This window comes from Heterodontus francisci, chromosome 12, assembly GCF_036365525.1.
Source record: "Heterodontus francisci isolate sHetFra1 chromosome 12, sHetFra1.hap1, whole genome shotgun sequence".
Lineage (NCBI taxonomy): Eukaryota > Metazoa > Chordata > Chondrichthyes > Heterodontiformes > Heterodontidae > Heterodontus > Heterodontus francisci.
The window spans coordinates 85,698,092-85,714,495 of NC_090382.1; the positions used below are offsets into that span (position 1 = coordinate 85,698,092).

The following is a 16,404-nucleotide window of genomic DNA, read 5'->3' on the forward strand; positions in this document are numbered from 1 at the left end:
CACCAAACTGGGTAAAAGTACCATTTGGTTTTGGAACTGGAGAAATGACTCCCATTCTGGTCACCTCTTCCAGCTGATGTACTTGCTTCATCAACGGGTGTGGTATTATTCTTGGTGGAAAGATACGTGCCAGTCTGGCATCTTCACTTAACATTATGCTATACTCGGGCTTCAGTCTTCAGTCTTCCTAGACCCAAAAATAGTTTTGGACAGTCTGCTTGAAAGTGACTGTTGGACTCTGGCTGTTTGATTTAATTCACCTTTTTGTTTAAAAGTAGGTCAAAGCATGTTTTTCTGCTTGATAGAGCAAACTCTTGATTTTTTCGAACATATAGGGTTTCCATTATCTGTCTTCCCCTATATTGAAGTGCAGCTTGTAGCTTTCCCTTGACCTTCAGTTCAATCCCTCTTGGACCATGTAACTGAGTGTTAGTGAGTTGGAAGCAATATGTCAACAACCACGGCTCTTGGTCTGAAAGAACCGTGACACTTGCACCTGTGTCCAATTTGCAGTTAGTAATATGCCACTGACATAAATGTCTGCCATCCGTGATGCCTGATTGGGATCATTAATTTCCCCTAGAAAGTCTCCTGATTTGTCATCCAATAGAAGTTGTTCCACTTCATTCACAGTTCTTCGTGTGAAGGCTTTTTGGTTGCCATTTGTGAGAAGAGGTCTTGCTCTGACATCTTTCCGAAATGGCCTGTCTTATTGTAATTAAAGCATTCAGCTTTATTAGCAGGATGCTATTCACTGCACTGGCAGGGTTTCACGGCAGCTTGCACCTTTCCCCCTGAGTGCACTGTCTTATCTGTCGAGTGATTTTCTGTCCTGGGCTTCAGGAACTGTACCATCATTGGATTCTTTCTTATCAAGGCTTCCCTTCAGCCCACAGGATAGCTCTATTTTGTCTTCTGACCTCTCCTTCTCACACTATCTGAATCGCTTTCTCAAGAATGAGGTCATCTTTTGACTGTAAGAGAGCTGATAAAGGCTCGTCAGCTATTCCCACTACTATTGAGTCCCTGATCAACTCAGACTTCAGTTCTCTATACTCACATTCCAATCTATACAAATCATTAATGAAAGCGTCCACTGATTCACCCAGCTTCTGGATCTTATATTAAACTTTGTTCTTTCCAGAATCTTGTTGCTTCTTAAATTAAAATATTTATCGAAGGCTTATAAAACATCATCAAAGTTGTCTGAAGCCTCATTTATGCCTTGTCTTACAATCATGTCATCAGCAATTGCACCCATGGAGTATAGTAGAGTATTTACTTGCTCCACTTCAGACTTGGTGTGTAGCTGAGAAGCTATTCTAAATCTTAGAAATCTTTTCCTCCACATCAACAAATTCTGTACCTGATTGGCTCCTTCTGAATTTCTGGAAGCTTTCAGGCATCGTGTATTTTCACGAGGTGAGGTCTTTCAATAATTTCTGAATGTTTTCACTGTTAAAGTCATAGAGTCATAGAGTTATACAGCACAGAAACAGGCCCATCGGCCCATCATGTCTGTGCCGGCCATCCAGCATCCAACTATTCTGATTCCATATTCCTGCACTTGGCCCATGGCCTTGTATGCTATGGCGTTTCAAGTGCTCATCTAAATACTTCTTAAATGTTGTGAGGGTTCCTGCCTCTACCACCTCGTCAGGCAGTACATTCCAGATTCCAACTACCTACTGGGTGAAAAAAAAATTTCCTCAAATCCCCTCTAAATCTCCTACCCCTTACCATAAATCTAAGCCCCTTGGTTCTTGACCCCTCTGCTAAGGGAAAAAAATTCTTCCTATCTAACCTATCAATGTCCCTCATAATCTTGTACACCTCAATCATGTCCCCCCTCAGCCTTCTCTGCTCCAAGGAAAACAACCCTTGCCTTTTCAGTATCTCTTCATAGCTGAAATGCTCCAGCCCAGGCAACATTCTGGTGAATCTCCTCTGAACCCTCTCCAGTGCAATCACATCCTTCCTATAGTGTGGTGCCCAGAACTGTACACAGTACTCCAGCTGTGGCTGAAATAGCGTTTTATATAGCTCCATCATAACTGCCCTGCTCTTATTTCCATGCCTCGGTTAATAAAGGCAAGTATCCCATATGCCTTCCTAACCAACTTTTCTACCTGTGCTGCTGCCTTCAGTGATCTATGGACAAGTACACCAAGGTCCTTCTGACCTTCTCTACTTCCTAGGGTTCTAGCATCCATTGTATATTCCCTTGCCTTGTTAGTCCTCCCAAAATGCATTACCTCACACTTCTCAGGATTAAATTCCATTTGCCGCTGCTCTGCCCATCTTACCAACCCATCTGTATCTCCCTGTAATCTAAGGATTTCCTCCTCACTATTTACAACACCACCAATTTTCATGGCATCTGCGAACTTACTGCTAATAACTCCTATATTCACGTCTAAATCATTAATGTACACTCCAAACAGCAAGGGTCCCAGCACCGATTCCTGCAGTACACCACTGGTCACAGGCTTCCAATCGCAAAAACAGCCCTCGACCATTACACTCTGCCTCCTGCCACTAACCCAAATGTGGATCCAATTTGCCAAATTGCCGTGGATCCCATGGGATCTTACCTTCTTAACCAATCTCCCATGCGGGACCTTATCAAAAGCCTTACTGAAATCCATGCATACTACATCTACTGCTTTACCCTCATCTACACATGTAGTCACCTCCTCGAAAAATTCAATCAAGTTAGTTAGACACGATCTTCCCCTGACAAAGCCATGCTATCCCTGATTAATCCCTGCCTCTCCAAGTGGAGATTAATCCTGTCCCTCAGAATTTTTTCCAATATTGTCCTAACCACTGATGTTAGACTCACCGGCCTGTAATTACCTGGTTTATCCCTGCTACCCTTCTTGAATAATGGTACCACATTCACTGTCCTCCAGTCTTCTGGTACCTCTCCTGTGGCCAGACAGGGTTTGAAAATTTGTGTCAAAGCCCCTGCTATCTCCTCCCTTGCCTCACATAACAGCTGGGATTCATCTCATCTGGGCCTGAGAATTTATCCACTTTTAAGCCCGCTAAAACAGCTAATACTTCCTCCCTTTCAATGCTAATATGTTCAAGTATATCACAATCCCCCTTCCTGATCGCTCCACCTGCATCGTCCTTCTCTATCGTGAACACCGATGAAAAATAATCATTTAAAACTTCACCTATGTCCTCCGGCTCCACACAAAGATTGCCACATTGGTCCCTAATGGGCCCTACTCTTTCCCTGGTTATCCTCTTACCCTTAATATACTTACAAAATGCCTTAGGATTTTCCTTTATCTTGCCCGCCAGTGTTTTTCATGTCCCCTCTTTGCTCTTCGAATTACCTTTTTCAGTACCACCCTACACTTTCTATACTCCTCTAGTGCCTCTGCTGTTTTGAGCGCTTGGGATCTGCCGTAAGCAGTTGCCACTATGTTGTATTTTGTCGTTAGAATAGTTCAAGCATTGATTACAAATGTCTTGGAGTCTTTGTATGGCTAAATGATAACTCATTTATTTTATATACATAACTATTTACACCCTCATTAAGCATGTCCAGCTAGCACTTGTCATGATGCTCCTAGCTCCTGCCAAGCCTAATACCCATGTAACTATTACATCATCATCACTACAGTGGTAGGGGTTACTCTCAATGTCTCAAACATTAACCCATTCAGACCCTTATACTACAACATCCTTCCAGTTAGAATACCTGCCCATTATCTCTACTGTCTGTCTCCTTCTGCTCAGCCTATTTCTTAACCCGGTTAATAATTTGACTTCAGTTCCATGAGTTTCAGCTTTAGCTAACAGCCTCTTGTGAGGGACTTTATCAAATGTCTTCCGGGAGTCCATATAATTGGCCTCCATAGACACTGCCCTGTCCACGACTTTACTCACCTCTTCAAAAAATTCAATCAGATTTTGTCAAGCATGATCAAACTTTACAAATCCATGCTGGCTCTCCCTGATCAGTTGAACATTTTCAAGGTGTCCAGTCAGCCTATCCTTAACTACAGACTCTAGTAATTTCCCAATAACAGATGTTAGGCTAACTGGTCTATAATTCCTGGGTTTGCTTCTCCAACTTTTCTTAAATAGCAGAGTGACATGCGCAATCTTCCTATCGAAAGGAACAATTCCCTCATTGAGAGAACTTTGGAAGATTATAATTGGAGCATTTTCTGTCAGGCATGATTGCAGGCATGCAGCCTCCCTTTAATAGTTAGTGAGCTTTTAATAGGAGCAGGCTGCCTGGATCAAGTGTTCGGCAAACAGCACTGCCGGGATGCCCTGCTGTGTGCAGAGCTCACAGGGAACTTGGAGGACAGAGAAACAGCACTTTAGCCATTCAGGTCAATGAAAAAATCATGCAGATGAGGTGGGTGAGATGAGATAAGGTCCGCATGAGTGATGGCAGGTTGTGAATCGTGATCCCCACGTCTAAAAATTGACTTTAACCAATTTCTAGCCCAGAGCATTTATAAAAGTTAGATTGAATAGAAAAGTGTAGCCATCTATGTAATGGACACTGGGAGTAAAAGTTAATACTGTGAGAGGTAGAAAGCTACAAAATGAACTGGTCAGTCATTTGATTGTTAAAAAAAATCAAAGCTAACTCTAAGGGTATGGTATTGACCACCTGGTTGAAAAAGGAGGACGGCAGTTTTTTCAATGAAATGAGAAGAAGCATAGAGAATCACAGAAAATGCTGAAAGTACTCAACGGGTCTGGCAGTATCTGTGGAAAGGGAAACAGAGTTAACGTTTCATTAGAAAAGTCATTGGCCTGAAGCGTTGACTCTATTTCTCTCTTCATGGATGCTGCCAGACCTTCTGAGTATTTCCAGCATTTTGTTTTTATTTCAGATGTCCCTTATGCAGATTTTGCCTTTGTATTGAATCAATGGCTCCCTTCTGACATCTCACCACATGAAGTCACAGGGCCTTCAGGAAGAACCATGGATCCACATGCAATTCCATGGAGCAAGATATCAGCGTCCCAAAGCAGAGATTTTGCTGCTTAGATCGCTCAGCGGTGTGTGGGGGTGGGGGGGGGGGGGAGCGTAGTGGGGATAGGAATCTTGTCAGTACACATCCGAGAGGGTCTCCATGTTTGAGGAGGAGGAAGAAGGATGTAAAATGCAAACTGCATGCACCCCGTGCAACTACATAGAATGAGAGGGATCACATCAATTGAAAAGAACTTCCTCACCCCCAACATGTACCCACCATTCCCTTATAGTACATGCATTTCAGACTCTCCATCACAAAATCCCCTTGGCTTACATCACTCAATAAAAGCCAACAGCAAAAACTATCACACAAGAACTTTATGCAGCAAGAAATCAATAATATAATTTTCTTTTCTTTTTTTTTCTTTCTTTTGGGCCTCCTTATCTTGAGAGACAATTGATACGCGCCTGGAGGTGGTCAGTGATTTGTGAAGCAGTGCCTGGAGTGGCTATAAAGGCCAATTCTAGAGTGACAGACTCTTCCACAGATGCTGCAGAGAAATTTGTTTGTCGGGGCTGTTGCACAGTTGGCTCTCCCCTTGCGCCTCTGTCTTTTTTCCTGCCAACTACTAAGTCTCTTCGACTCGTCACATTTTAGCCCCGTCTTTATGGCTGCCCGCCAGCTCTGGCGAACGCTGGAAACTGACTCCCACGACTTGTGATCAATGTCACAGGATTTCATGTCGCGTTTGCAGACGTCTTTATAGCGGAGACATGGATGGCCGGTGGGTCTGATACCAGTGGCGAGCTCGCTGTACAATGTCTCTCTGGGGATCCTGCCATCTTCCATGCGGCTCACATGGCCAAGCCATCTCAAGCGCTGCTGACTCAGTAGTGTGTACAAGCTGGGGATGTTGGCCGCCTCGAGGACTTCTGTGTTGGAGATATGGTCCTGCCACCTGATGCCAAGTATTCTCCGGAGGCAGCGAAGATGGAATGAATTGAGACGTCGCTCTTGGCTGACATACGTTGTCCAGGCCACGCTGCCATAGAGCAAGGTACTGAGGACACAGGCCTGATACACTCGGACTTTTGTGTTCCGTGTCAGTGCACCATTTTCCCACACTCTCTTGGCCAGTCTGGACATAGCAGTGGAAGTCTTACCCATGCGCTTGTTGATTTCTGCATCTAGAGACAGGTTACTGGTGATAGTTGAGCCTAGGTAGGTGAACTCTTGAACCACTTCCAGAGCGTGGTCACCAATATTGATGGATGGAGCATTTCTGACATCCTGCCTCATGATGTTTGTTTTCCTGAGGCTGATGGTTAGGCCGAATTCATTGCAGGCAGCCGCAAACCTGTCGATGAGACTCTGCAGGCACTCTTCAGTGTGAGATGTTAAAGCAGCATCGTCAGCAAAGAGGAGTTCCCTGATGAGGACTTTCCGTACTTTGGACTTCGCTCTTAGACGGGCAAGGTTGAACAACCTGCCCCCTGATCTTGTGTGGAGGAAAATTCCTTCTTCAGAGGACTTGAAAACTGAACTAATCACTCTTGTGCACCCACTTCGTGCCTGTCTTGTGGGTCTTGTGGGTACTCCAATGCAGCACTACCCCACTGGCTGCAATATGCCAGTTGGAAGGCTGCTGACCTTCACTGGCAGAGACTGCAGATGCCCTTGGAAGATGCCCTTGAGCAGCTCTGGGCCTTGAGGACCTAGCTTCAGACTGCACCACCTCAGGATGCGTGCCAGCAGTCTGGGTTGTGTGGCTGAGAGGCATCAGCAGTGGTACAGTCAGAGTGGCGATGGTGAGAGCATGAATGCTGTCATTCTGAGTGAGGACAGTTCATTCCTGCTCCACAATGCCACAGCCACTCCCACAGGGAGGCACCTCAGTAATCCTCATCATCTGCTGGAGCACAGATTACTGGACTGCTGTGAAAGCCTGTGTGCCCTGTCGAGCACTGATATCCACATCCACGATTGCAGCTGTCTCTGCCTGGATGGCAGCAGTCCGAGCCTGCATGCCAGCAGCCAGGGTACTGATAACCTTAGACTAAGCTTCCACTGCAGCACTGTTAATTGGGAGGACTTGGTCTGTGCAACAGTGGAAGCTGAGACAGCAGCTAGCAGATGCTCCATCATGGATCAGTCTGCCAGTGGTGCCATTGTGGTGCCCACCACATCCAGAGTGGAAAATTCTGCATGATGCCCTGTGACATGATGGAGCTGCACTCCCGCACACTCCAAACTAATGAATGTAGGCTATTTGGCAGGCCTGCCAATGCACCAAGCATCTCGGTGTGCATGTTCATCAGCATTCTTCTGTAGTCCGTGCCAGCGAGGTCCTCATCTGAGTCCCAGCAGCAGAACTCATCTGTGACCTCTCCCTCTGGGGAGTGGATGTTCAAGCTCACCTATCCCCTTGTCCTGGGTGCAGCCCAAAGAAACTTACAACACAGAACAGGGCCATACAACCCATCGGACCTGTGCTGGTTCTTTGAAAGAGCTGCCCAATTTAGACCCTCACCCAAGCTTTCTTCCCATATCCCTGCAAATTAGTTCTCTTCAAATGGATTTTCAACTGCCTTTTGAAAGTTTCTGTGGAATCTGATTCCACCACCATTTCAGGTACATGAGAACAGGAAAGTAATTTTGATGGGAAATTTTAATCAACATAATATAAAGTGGGAAAATCTAAGTGGCTTAAAGTCAGAGTTGGCAAATGAAGTGGGTGACGGCTTATTGATCCAGTATGTCAGTGAAGCCGCAAACAACAATAGTTAGCTTTATCTGTTATTCATTGACTCAGAAAGTGTACAAGATATGGAAGTCACAGTGTCTGCAGAATGATAAATTTTAACGTAGTCTGAGAGTTGGAGATACTGAAGGGCAGGAGCATTACAAGGGCAAATTCCATGAAATGACAGAGCATTTAAAGAAAATAAAATGAGACATTGTTCAACAACACTTCAGTAGAAGTCAAGCGGAACTTTAAAAGTATAATCCTGAATGCTGCAGGATAAATATATTCCCACAAGAAATAAGCTCAGACTCAGCAAATTCAATGTGAAATAGATTAACAATTGAAGTTAACATTAAAATAAGAGGAAAAATGGGTTATACAAATTCTATAGGAGGAAAGAAAAAATGAGCAGTGGGATGAAAACTCGAAAATGCAAAGAAACGTAAAAAGGTTGATCAGAGGCACAAAAAGACTCCTGGAAAAAGGTTTAGCATCTGAGACTAAGGATAACAAGAAAATTATTTCAGTACTACAACAGTAAGAGGGCAGACAGACAAAAGGCAAAACAATAACATTAGTAAATGGGCTTGAAACAGAGGATGAGCACAAAACAGTAAATATTCTGAATGACGACTTCCTCCATGTAGTCACAAGACATGAGCAAAATACTTCAAAACTCCTGTTGCAGTTTTGTTCTTTCATACTGAATTTTGTGACTCTTAGCTCATATTTTCTTTTTTTTCTGCTGTTTTTCTGCAATTCAGCAATCCTCCGGCTCACGTTTCCAGCAGGAATATTATTGCTGCCTATCACATTTCAGAATTCTTTGACCATTTTTCCACAGAAAGGAATTGGAAAAAAGTGAGGCGTCAAAATTGTGTTCAGGGCCAACATGTACTGACCAGAACTTAGTGTCATTCTGAGAGTGACAGAATCACCAAAAGTACTGATGCAGGGACTAATAAAAGTATTGAATGGTGTAGCTACTTACCAAGAACAAAGGCAGCCACATAGTTTGAAATGTGTGCAAGACCAATAAGGAAATTAAGAAGGCAGAATATTTCCCAGTTTGGAGAGAATGCTTGAAGCATGCTGAATGCAGTGTGTAAAGCCAAATTTCCAAATAGAACTAACTTTCTTCCAAACCTACAAAGCAAAAGTAAATTAAGTTTCATCTACATATAATATTGCATACTTACTAACATATACATAAAATCATACATGTAGTTATTCACATGCTAAATCATGCACACATTTGTACATACACCGGTACACTGGTGTACATGCCATATCTATATTCTCTTAGTTATACAGCAGTCATACACTTAAACACAGAGCTATCCACTTAGGCTTAGATGCTGGCACACACCTGGCATAACTTTAGTGAAGGTGTGCCAGAAGTATTAGAAATTAAGTGGTGTCTCAGATATGCAAGGTTCCAGTCTTACCTCTGGGATTTTCGGATTGGCTTGTTAGGGGTGTAAGTAACCTCTGCTTGCTTCAAAAAAAACACAATTTATCTAAGAGGGAGCAATCCTGGAGTTCCTACATCTCTGGCCCTCAAAGAGACCCAGTGTAGGATTCATAGAGTTACGTATGAAGAGATCATGCACACCTACATGGGGCGGCACAGTGGCGCAGTGGTTAGCACCGCAGCCTCACAGCTCCAGGGACCCGGGTTCGATTCTGGGTACTGCCTGTGCGGAGTTTGCAAGTTCTCCCTGTGTCTGCGTGGGTTTCCTCCGGGTGCTCCGGTTTCCTCCCACATGCCAAAGACTTGCAGGTTGATAGGTTAATTGGCCATTATAAATTGCCCCTAGTATAGGTAGGTGGTAGGGAAATATATAGGGACAGGTGGGGATGTGATAGGAATATGGGATTAGTGTAGGATTAGTATAAATGGGTGGTTGATGGTCGGCACGTACTCGGTGGGCCAAAGGGCCTGTTTCAGTGCTGTATCTCTAAACTAAACTACTTGCCAAAAAGTGGAGTTGGGGCTCATCTGAGCTGGGTGCCAGGGGGAATTCCAGCTTGTACCCTGATGAAAGGGATTTCCAATTTGTCAATGTTCAGTAGCCCTCTTACTAAGGGGAGCACAGGGAAAAATGGAATATGTTTACTTGGACAGAATCTAGTGCCCCCTCCCTAACCAGCTACTCTTTCAATGGACCTTCCAGCCACTTTGGCAGACATGTGTCCTAATTGTGTCCCAGTGGCTTGTAAAAAAAAATGTATTCTCGAGATGTAGTCATCACTGGCAAGGCCGGCAATTGTTACCTATCCTTAATTAATCCTAATAATAACTTGATACAACTGAGTGGCTTGCTGGACCACTTCAGAAGAAAGTTAAGAGGCAGCCATGTTGGAATGGGACAGGAGTCACCTAAAAGTCCTGATAAGGATGGGCAGGTTCCCTTCCCTAAAGGACATTAGTGAACTAGTTAGGTTATAATGACAATCCAACAGCTGCACCTTTACTGATACCAGCTTTTTGTTTCCATATTTTTTTAAAAGTAATTTCACATTCCAGCATGGTGGGCTTTGAACTCATGTTCTAATGGATTATTAATCTAGGCCTCTATTTCTATTTATTACTCGTTCAATAATATAATTACTGGACCATCACTCTGCAGTTATTGATAAAGCATCCGCCAGTGCCTTGATAATGAAGGAACCCCATTTTTGTCGTATGAACTTTGGCACAGTCAATGACAGAGGCCCTGGGGCAGGTGCAATTCAGCAATTACAGTGCAATACACTGTCCCATTAATTTTTAGTCTTAATCCAGTGTCTTCAACCATGTGGATGATTTTATTTGTCCGCTCTCAAGGTTCTCTCCATCATAGATGTCAGTGCCCTACTAATTCAGTTCAGTCCACCTGATATTAAGGACGGCACAGTAGCGCAGTGGTGGGCGGCACAGTGGCGCAGTGGTTAGCACCGCAGCCTCACAGCTCCAGCGACCTGGGTTCAATCCTGGGTACTGCCTGTGCGGAGTTTGCAAGTTCTCCCTGTGACCGTGTGGGTTTCTGCTGGGTGCTCCGGTTTCCTCCCACAGCCAAAAACTTGCAAGTTGATAAGTAAATTGGCCATTGTAAATTGCCCCTAGTGTAGGTAGGTGGTAGGAGATTGGTGGGGATGTGGTAGGGAATATGGGATTAATGTAGGGTTAGTACAAATGGGTGGTTGTTGGTCGGCACAGACTCGGTGGGCCGAAGGGCCTGTTTCAGTTCTGTATCTCTAAATAAATAAAAACTGTCTGACAGCACTTGACACATCCTGGCTGTAACACTAAAGACCTGTGCACCTGTGCTTACTGATCCCTGAACTAAACTGTTCCAATGCAGCTGCAACACTGGAATTTAAGCAACAATATGAAAGATTAACAAGGCATGCTCTATACATAAAACAGGATAAATCTTTCCCAAACTAATTACTTTCCTATCAGCTTCCTATTAATCATCAGGAAGCAATGAATTCAGTCATCAATAATGTTATGAAGCAACACATGCACACGAATAGACTGCTCTGTTCATGTTGCGCCAGAACAAGTTGGCTTCAGAGCTATCATGTCCTTAATCTAGACAAGGATACAAGAGATGAATATCAGAGAAGAGGTGAGAGTAGCTTTCCTCTGCATCAAGGCAGAATTTGACTATGGGACAGAGGTCAATAAGGGTGAAATGGAAAGCCCTCCAGTGGCTCAAGTTATATCTAACACAAAAGATGGTGTGATTGTCAAGAGTCCAGTCATCACAGCCACAGGAGTTCCTCAAGGAAATTCATCAACGACTTCATTGATGACCTACCCTCCATCATAAGATCAGGAGTGTTTGTTGATGATTCCACAGTTGACATGTCAATTCAGAACTCATCCAGTAATGAAGCAACCCATGATCGGTCTGCAGCAGAATGTGGTTAACATCCAGGCTTATGCTGACAAGTGGCAGGTAATGTTCATACAGCACAAGTATCAGATAATGACCACCTAGAAGAAGAGAAAACCCAGCCATTTCCCCTGACTGCCTTATCATTAACATTTTGACGGTCACCATTGATCAGAATTTTAACTGGACTGGTCATATCAACACTGTGACTATGGGTACAGCAGAGTTTGGGTACTCTGTGAGTAGCTTACCTTGTAACTTTTCAAAATCTCTCAACAATGCTCAAGTCAGGAGTACCAGTACAGGATCATCGCTTACCTGGATGGGAGCAGCCCCAACAAGACTACAGAAGCTCAATAATTCAGGACAGAACATTTCACTTGATTGGCATCAGTGGACTGTATCTGCAGTATATACAATCACCATCACCAGTGTACTGTCACTGCAGTATGTATGATGTATGGGATGCCTCCTGCAACTCAGCAAGGTTATTTTAACAGCAGCTCCCTCCCCCAACCTCTACCACCAAGAAGAACAAAAGCAATAATGTTGTGGGAACACCATCACCACCAAGTCCTCCTCTAAATAACATATCTAATTTGGATATATATCACCAGCTCTTCTTCACCACTGGTCAATATCCTGGATTTCTGGAAATGGCAAGCAAACCATTTGTGAGCAACTTTAGCTGGAAGTGTAGAGTGAACAATCCTTCTTGGCCTCCTCTTGAGGTCCGCAGCATCACGGCAGCCAGTCTTCAGCTAATTTGATTGATATCCATGTGATATCAAGAAACAGCTGATCACGCTAGCTGCAGAAGACTGCTGACAACATCCCAATTCTAGTGTCGAAGCAACGTGCTCCAGAACTAGCCATGCCCCTAGCTAGGCAGTTCCAATACAGCTGTAACAAACTGGAAAATTGCCCAGGTATGTCCTATCCACAAATAGGACAAATCCAATTCGGCCAATTACCATCCAATCAGTCTACTCTCAATCATCAGTAAAGTGATGGATGGTGTCATTGACAGTGCTATCAAGCAACATTTAATCACCAATAACCTGCTCACCGATGCTCAGTTTGTGTTCAGCCAGGACCACTTGGCTACAGACCTCATTACAGCCTTGGTGCAAACATGGGCAAAAGAGCTGAATTCCAGAGGTGAGGTGAGAATGACTACCCTTGAAATCAAGGTAGCATTTGATCAACTCTGGCATCAAGGAGCCCCAGCAAAATTGAAGTCAACAGGAATCAGGGAGAAAACTCTCCACTGTTTGGAGTCACATCGAGCACAAAGGCAGATGATTGTGGTTGTTGGAGGCCAGTCATCTCAGCCCTAGGACATTGCTGCAGAAGTTCCTCAGGGTAGTGTCCTAGGCACAACTATCTTCAGCTGCTTCATCAGTGACCTTCCCTCATAGAGTCAGAAGTGGGGATGTTCACTGGTGAATGCAGAGTGTTCAGTTCCACTCGCAACTCCTCAAATAATGAAGCAGTTTATATCCGCATGCAGCAAGAACTGGATAACATTCAAGCTTGGGCTGATAAGTGTCAAGTAACATTTGCACCATTCAAGTGCCAGGCAATGACCATCTCGAAACAGAGAGAAGAGAGAATTTCACCCTCTCCACCCGCTGCGCACTGTGGCTGCAGAGTCTGCCATTTGTAAGATACACTACAGCAACTCGCCAAGGCTACTTCGACAGCATCTTCCAAACCCTGTAGCATCTAGAAGAACAAGGGCAGCAGGCACATGGGAATGCTACAACCTACAAGTTCCCCTCCAAGTCACACCCCATGTTGACTTGGAAATACATTGCGGTTCCTTCACTATCACTGGGTTAAAATCCTGGAACTCTCTCGCTGATAGCACTGTGGGTGTACCTACACCACATGGACTGTCTTGGTTCAAGAAGGCGGATCACCACCATGTTCTCAAGGGAAATTAGGAATAAGCAATAAATGCTGGCCTTGCCAGAGATGCCCATGTTCCATGAGTGAATGATAAAAAGACACAATACCATTGTGTGAACACCATTGCCATAAGGATTGCAACAGTTCAAGCAGAAATCACACAACCATTTTCTCCGGGCATTAAATGCAGCTTGGTCATGATTGTCCACATTCCAAGACTTTCTTTTTTAATATAAAAGCACACAATCTTGCACCTTTATGAACACACGTATGCATCCAGTTTTGAACACACATAAATTCACTTGGCTGGATTTTGTGTAGGAGGTGGGGCTCCTGGAGCTAGGCCGAAAAGGCAGGGGGGGGTTCCCCGCCTCGGCTTTTTCTTGCCCACCACCCACTCCCCCCTCCCCCCCCCGTGCCCACGCCCCCCACTCCCCCCACCCGCCCCAGAGCAATCTTCCGGTCTCTCCCAACAAAGTTTCTTGAGCCGGGATCGCAGTCCCTTTAAAGATGGGGATCCCGCCTCCATGAGTTGCCGACCAATCAGAGGCTGGCAGCTCAGCAGTATCGGTAGCGCCACCAGGAATGATGGCTACTGCCGGTCTGCAGAGGCCTCAGACCCAGGCCCAGCGCTGGAACCCTGGAACAGAGGTAGGTGAGACGAGGTCACCGGGGCTAGTCCAGAGGGCCTTGGCCAAGGTGAGGGAGTGGTCGTGCAGCCCAGGAGAAAGGAGGTCCCGGGTCGGGGGGGTGAAGTGGTTCCCAGTGGGAGTTCTCTGTGGAGCACAAATTGCCCACAAAGCAGGGACCCCCCAAGTCCGCAGGGAGGTCGCCTCATGTTACAAAGTGACCTCCTTGCATGGCGGAGGCCCTCACCCGCTGCGGTGGCAGGAAGAGGCCCTTAATTGGCCATTAATAGGCCACTTAAGGGCCTTAATTGCCCTCTGGGCAGGAAGGCCAGCGTTGGCCAATGCCGCCCCAGGAAGATCGCTTGCAACAGGGAGGCGACGTGCCCTCTGCCACCCGTCATGATACTGCATGCCCCCTTTGCCTCCGACCCCGCCTCAGGAGGGCCCATAAATTCCCAGCCACTCACTCACTCACAAATCCATATCCAGAAAAGCTGATCATCAGAGATGTGGAAATAAATGCCTTTTATATTTATAATTCACTGTGCTTTTACTTTTATACACAAATTCTTTTGCAATGTGACTAAGTGATTCACAAAGGAGGTGAATCACACTTTGCAACAGTAACAAATGGATTGACACTTTTGGTAAAATACAGGAGATGAACATGTACAAACGCATACCTATAATCAAAGTGATTTCACTCTGCAGAATGTTATATCTGTAACCCAAGAACTTGCTCATCAGGTTTTAAATATTGATACCCAGTCACCCATTTTAATATATTTGGTGTAGAATATTGTCACATTTTCGCCTCTTGTCTCTCAAGTCATTTTATCCGTCCTTTAAATATCCCGAGCACAGGGGTAAAAATCAATGGACAATATTTAACCAATTTCTACAATAAATAGCAGCCCGAATAGAATTAGGTCATGTGTCTGAGATAGGAAGGGGAGGAACAGAGCAAAGTTGGGGCGAGTGACAAGCTTGCATGGCCACAGCATGAATCATGAACCATTTTTACCTGCTGGCCTTGTCACCATATTCCAGAACTGATTCCAGTCTGAACCCAGGGAAGGAACAGAAGGCCAGATAGTGGAAGTGAGGTTTTGGGCAAAGGGAGGTCACTGTCGAGAACCTGAGAGAACGGCCCTCAGCATTAAAATAGGTCCTGGTAGGTAGCGGCGGAGCAAGTCTGGGACAGGGAAGGCTCAAGGTTTCCTTGTGGGACCTGAGCATTCATGCTCCTCTTGGCCTACAAGGAATCCATTAAGAGTTTTTAAAAAATTATTTTGTTGTGCCTCTTCTGATCCTGGATCCAGGCAGCAACAGTTTTCTCCAGTGCAGTCAGTATTGTGCACAATTTGCAAGACCCAAGGTTAAAATCACTTTGAAGTTTGAATGGTATCATCATACCCAGATTTTTGAATATTTATGAACCCCACCGTCCACCCCACAGGCCTCCCAAAACCCAGGAACTAAAATAGCAGATGGTGGGAATGCAGCACAATGGTGATGTAAGTACTTAGCCTTTATTTTAAACCCCTCAGTCATAAACCCTGTTATTGTTGGGTGCCCGGGAGCTAAAAATTGGGCTAAAGACTCTTTCTGCAAGAGTTGAATAAAGGAAATAACTCACCTGTCTGATAACTGTCCAGAAGTAAAGGAACCAACCAGCACTCCCATGAAGAATACTGACATAGAAAACAGCCCTTTCCAATCATTGCTACACACCAAGTCCCACTGAAATGAAAAGAGAAATTAACAGTTCTGTTGATGTGCCTTGGGAAAAATTACAGACAGTCATTTTACTGCATTGGATCTAAAAATGGGTGGAAACAGGATACAACAAAATCCCATTTGGCTCTCCAAGCCTACTATGATGTCAGCCTAGGTCTAGTGGCAACACTGACACCGCTAAGCCAGCAGGCTGGGGATTCAAATCTCACTCCAGAGGCTTGAGCACATAATCTAGGGTAACACTTCTGTTCTGTTTTAAGGGGGTGCTGTGATTTGGATGAGATCTTAAAGTGTGATCCCATCTGCTCGCTTAGGTAGATGTCAAACTTTGCATGGCACTATTTGAAGAAGATCACTGTCATTTTCTGGCCAACATTTATTCCTCAACCAACATTACTAAAACAGATTGGGCTGAATTTTTACTTGCCTGATCCATTGGTAGCAATAGGGACAGGGGTTGGTTAGGATCCAAAAAGTATGGGGAACCTGGAAGATTGAATTCCCTCACACACTGTAGACTTGTAACT

General features: G+C 44.8%; 1 protein-coding gene across 3 annotated transcripts in view; it reads right to left on the minus strand.

The window, feature by feature from the left end:
• The window catches only part of LOC137375970 (organic cation/carnitine transporter 2-like), a 117,509-nt gene that overhangs the window by 87,996 nt on the left and 13,109 nt on the right, over nucleotides 1-16,404 (minus strand). For 2 of the 3 annotated variants that reach the window (XM_068043782.1, XM_068043784.1), the window contains exons 2-3: nucleotides 15,777-15,880; nucleotides 8,699-8,853 (exon numbers count right to left, since the gene is read on the minus strand). In XM_068043782.1, coding sequence (XP_067899883.1) covers nucleotides 8,699-8,853; nucleotides 15,777-15,880 — 259 coding nt within the window. The remainder of the gene's footprint in view (nucleotides 1-8,698; nucleotides 8,854-15,776; nucleotides 15,881-16,404) is intronic. The other variant, XM_068043785.1, reaches the window with a different exon arrangement.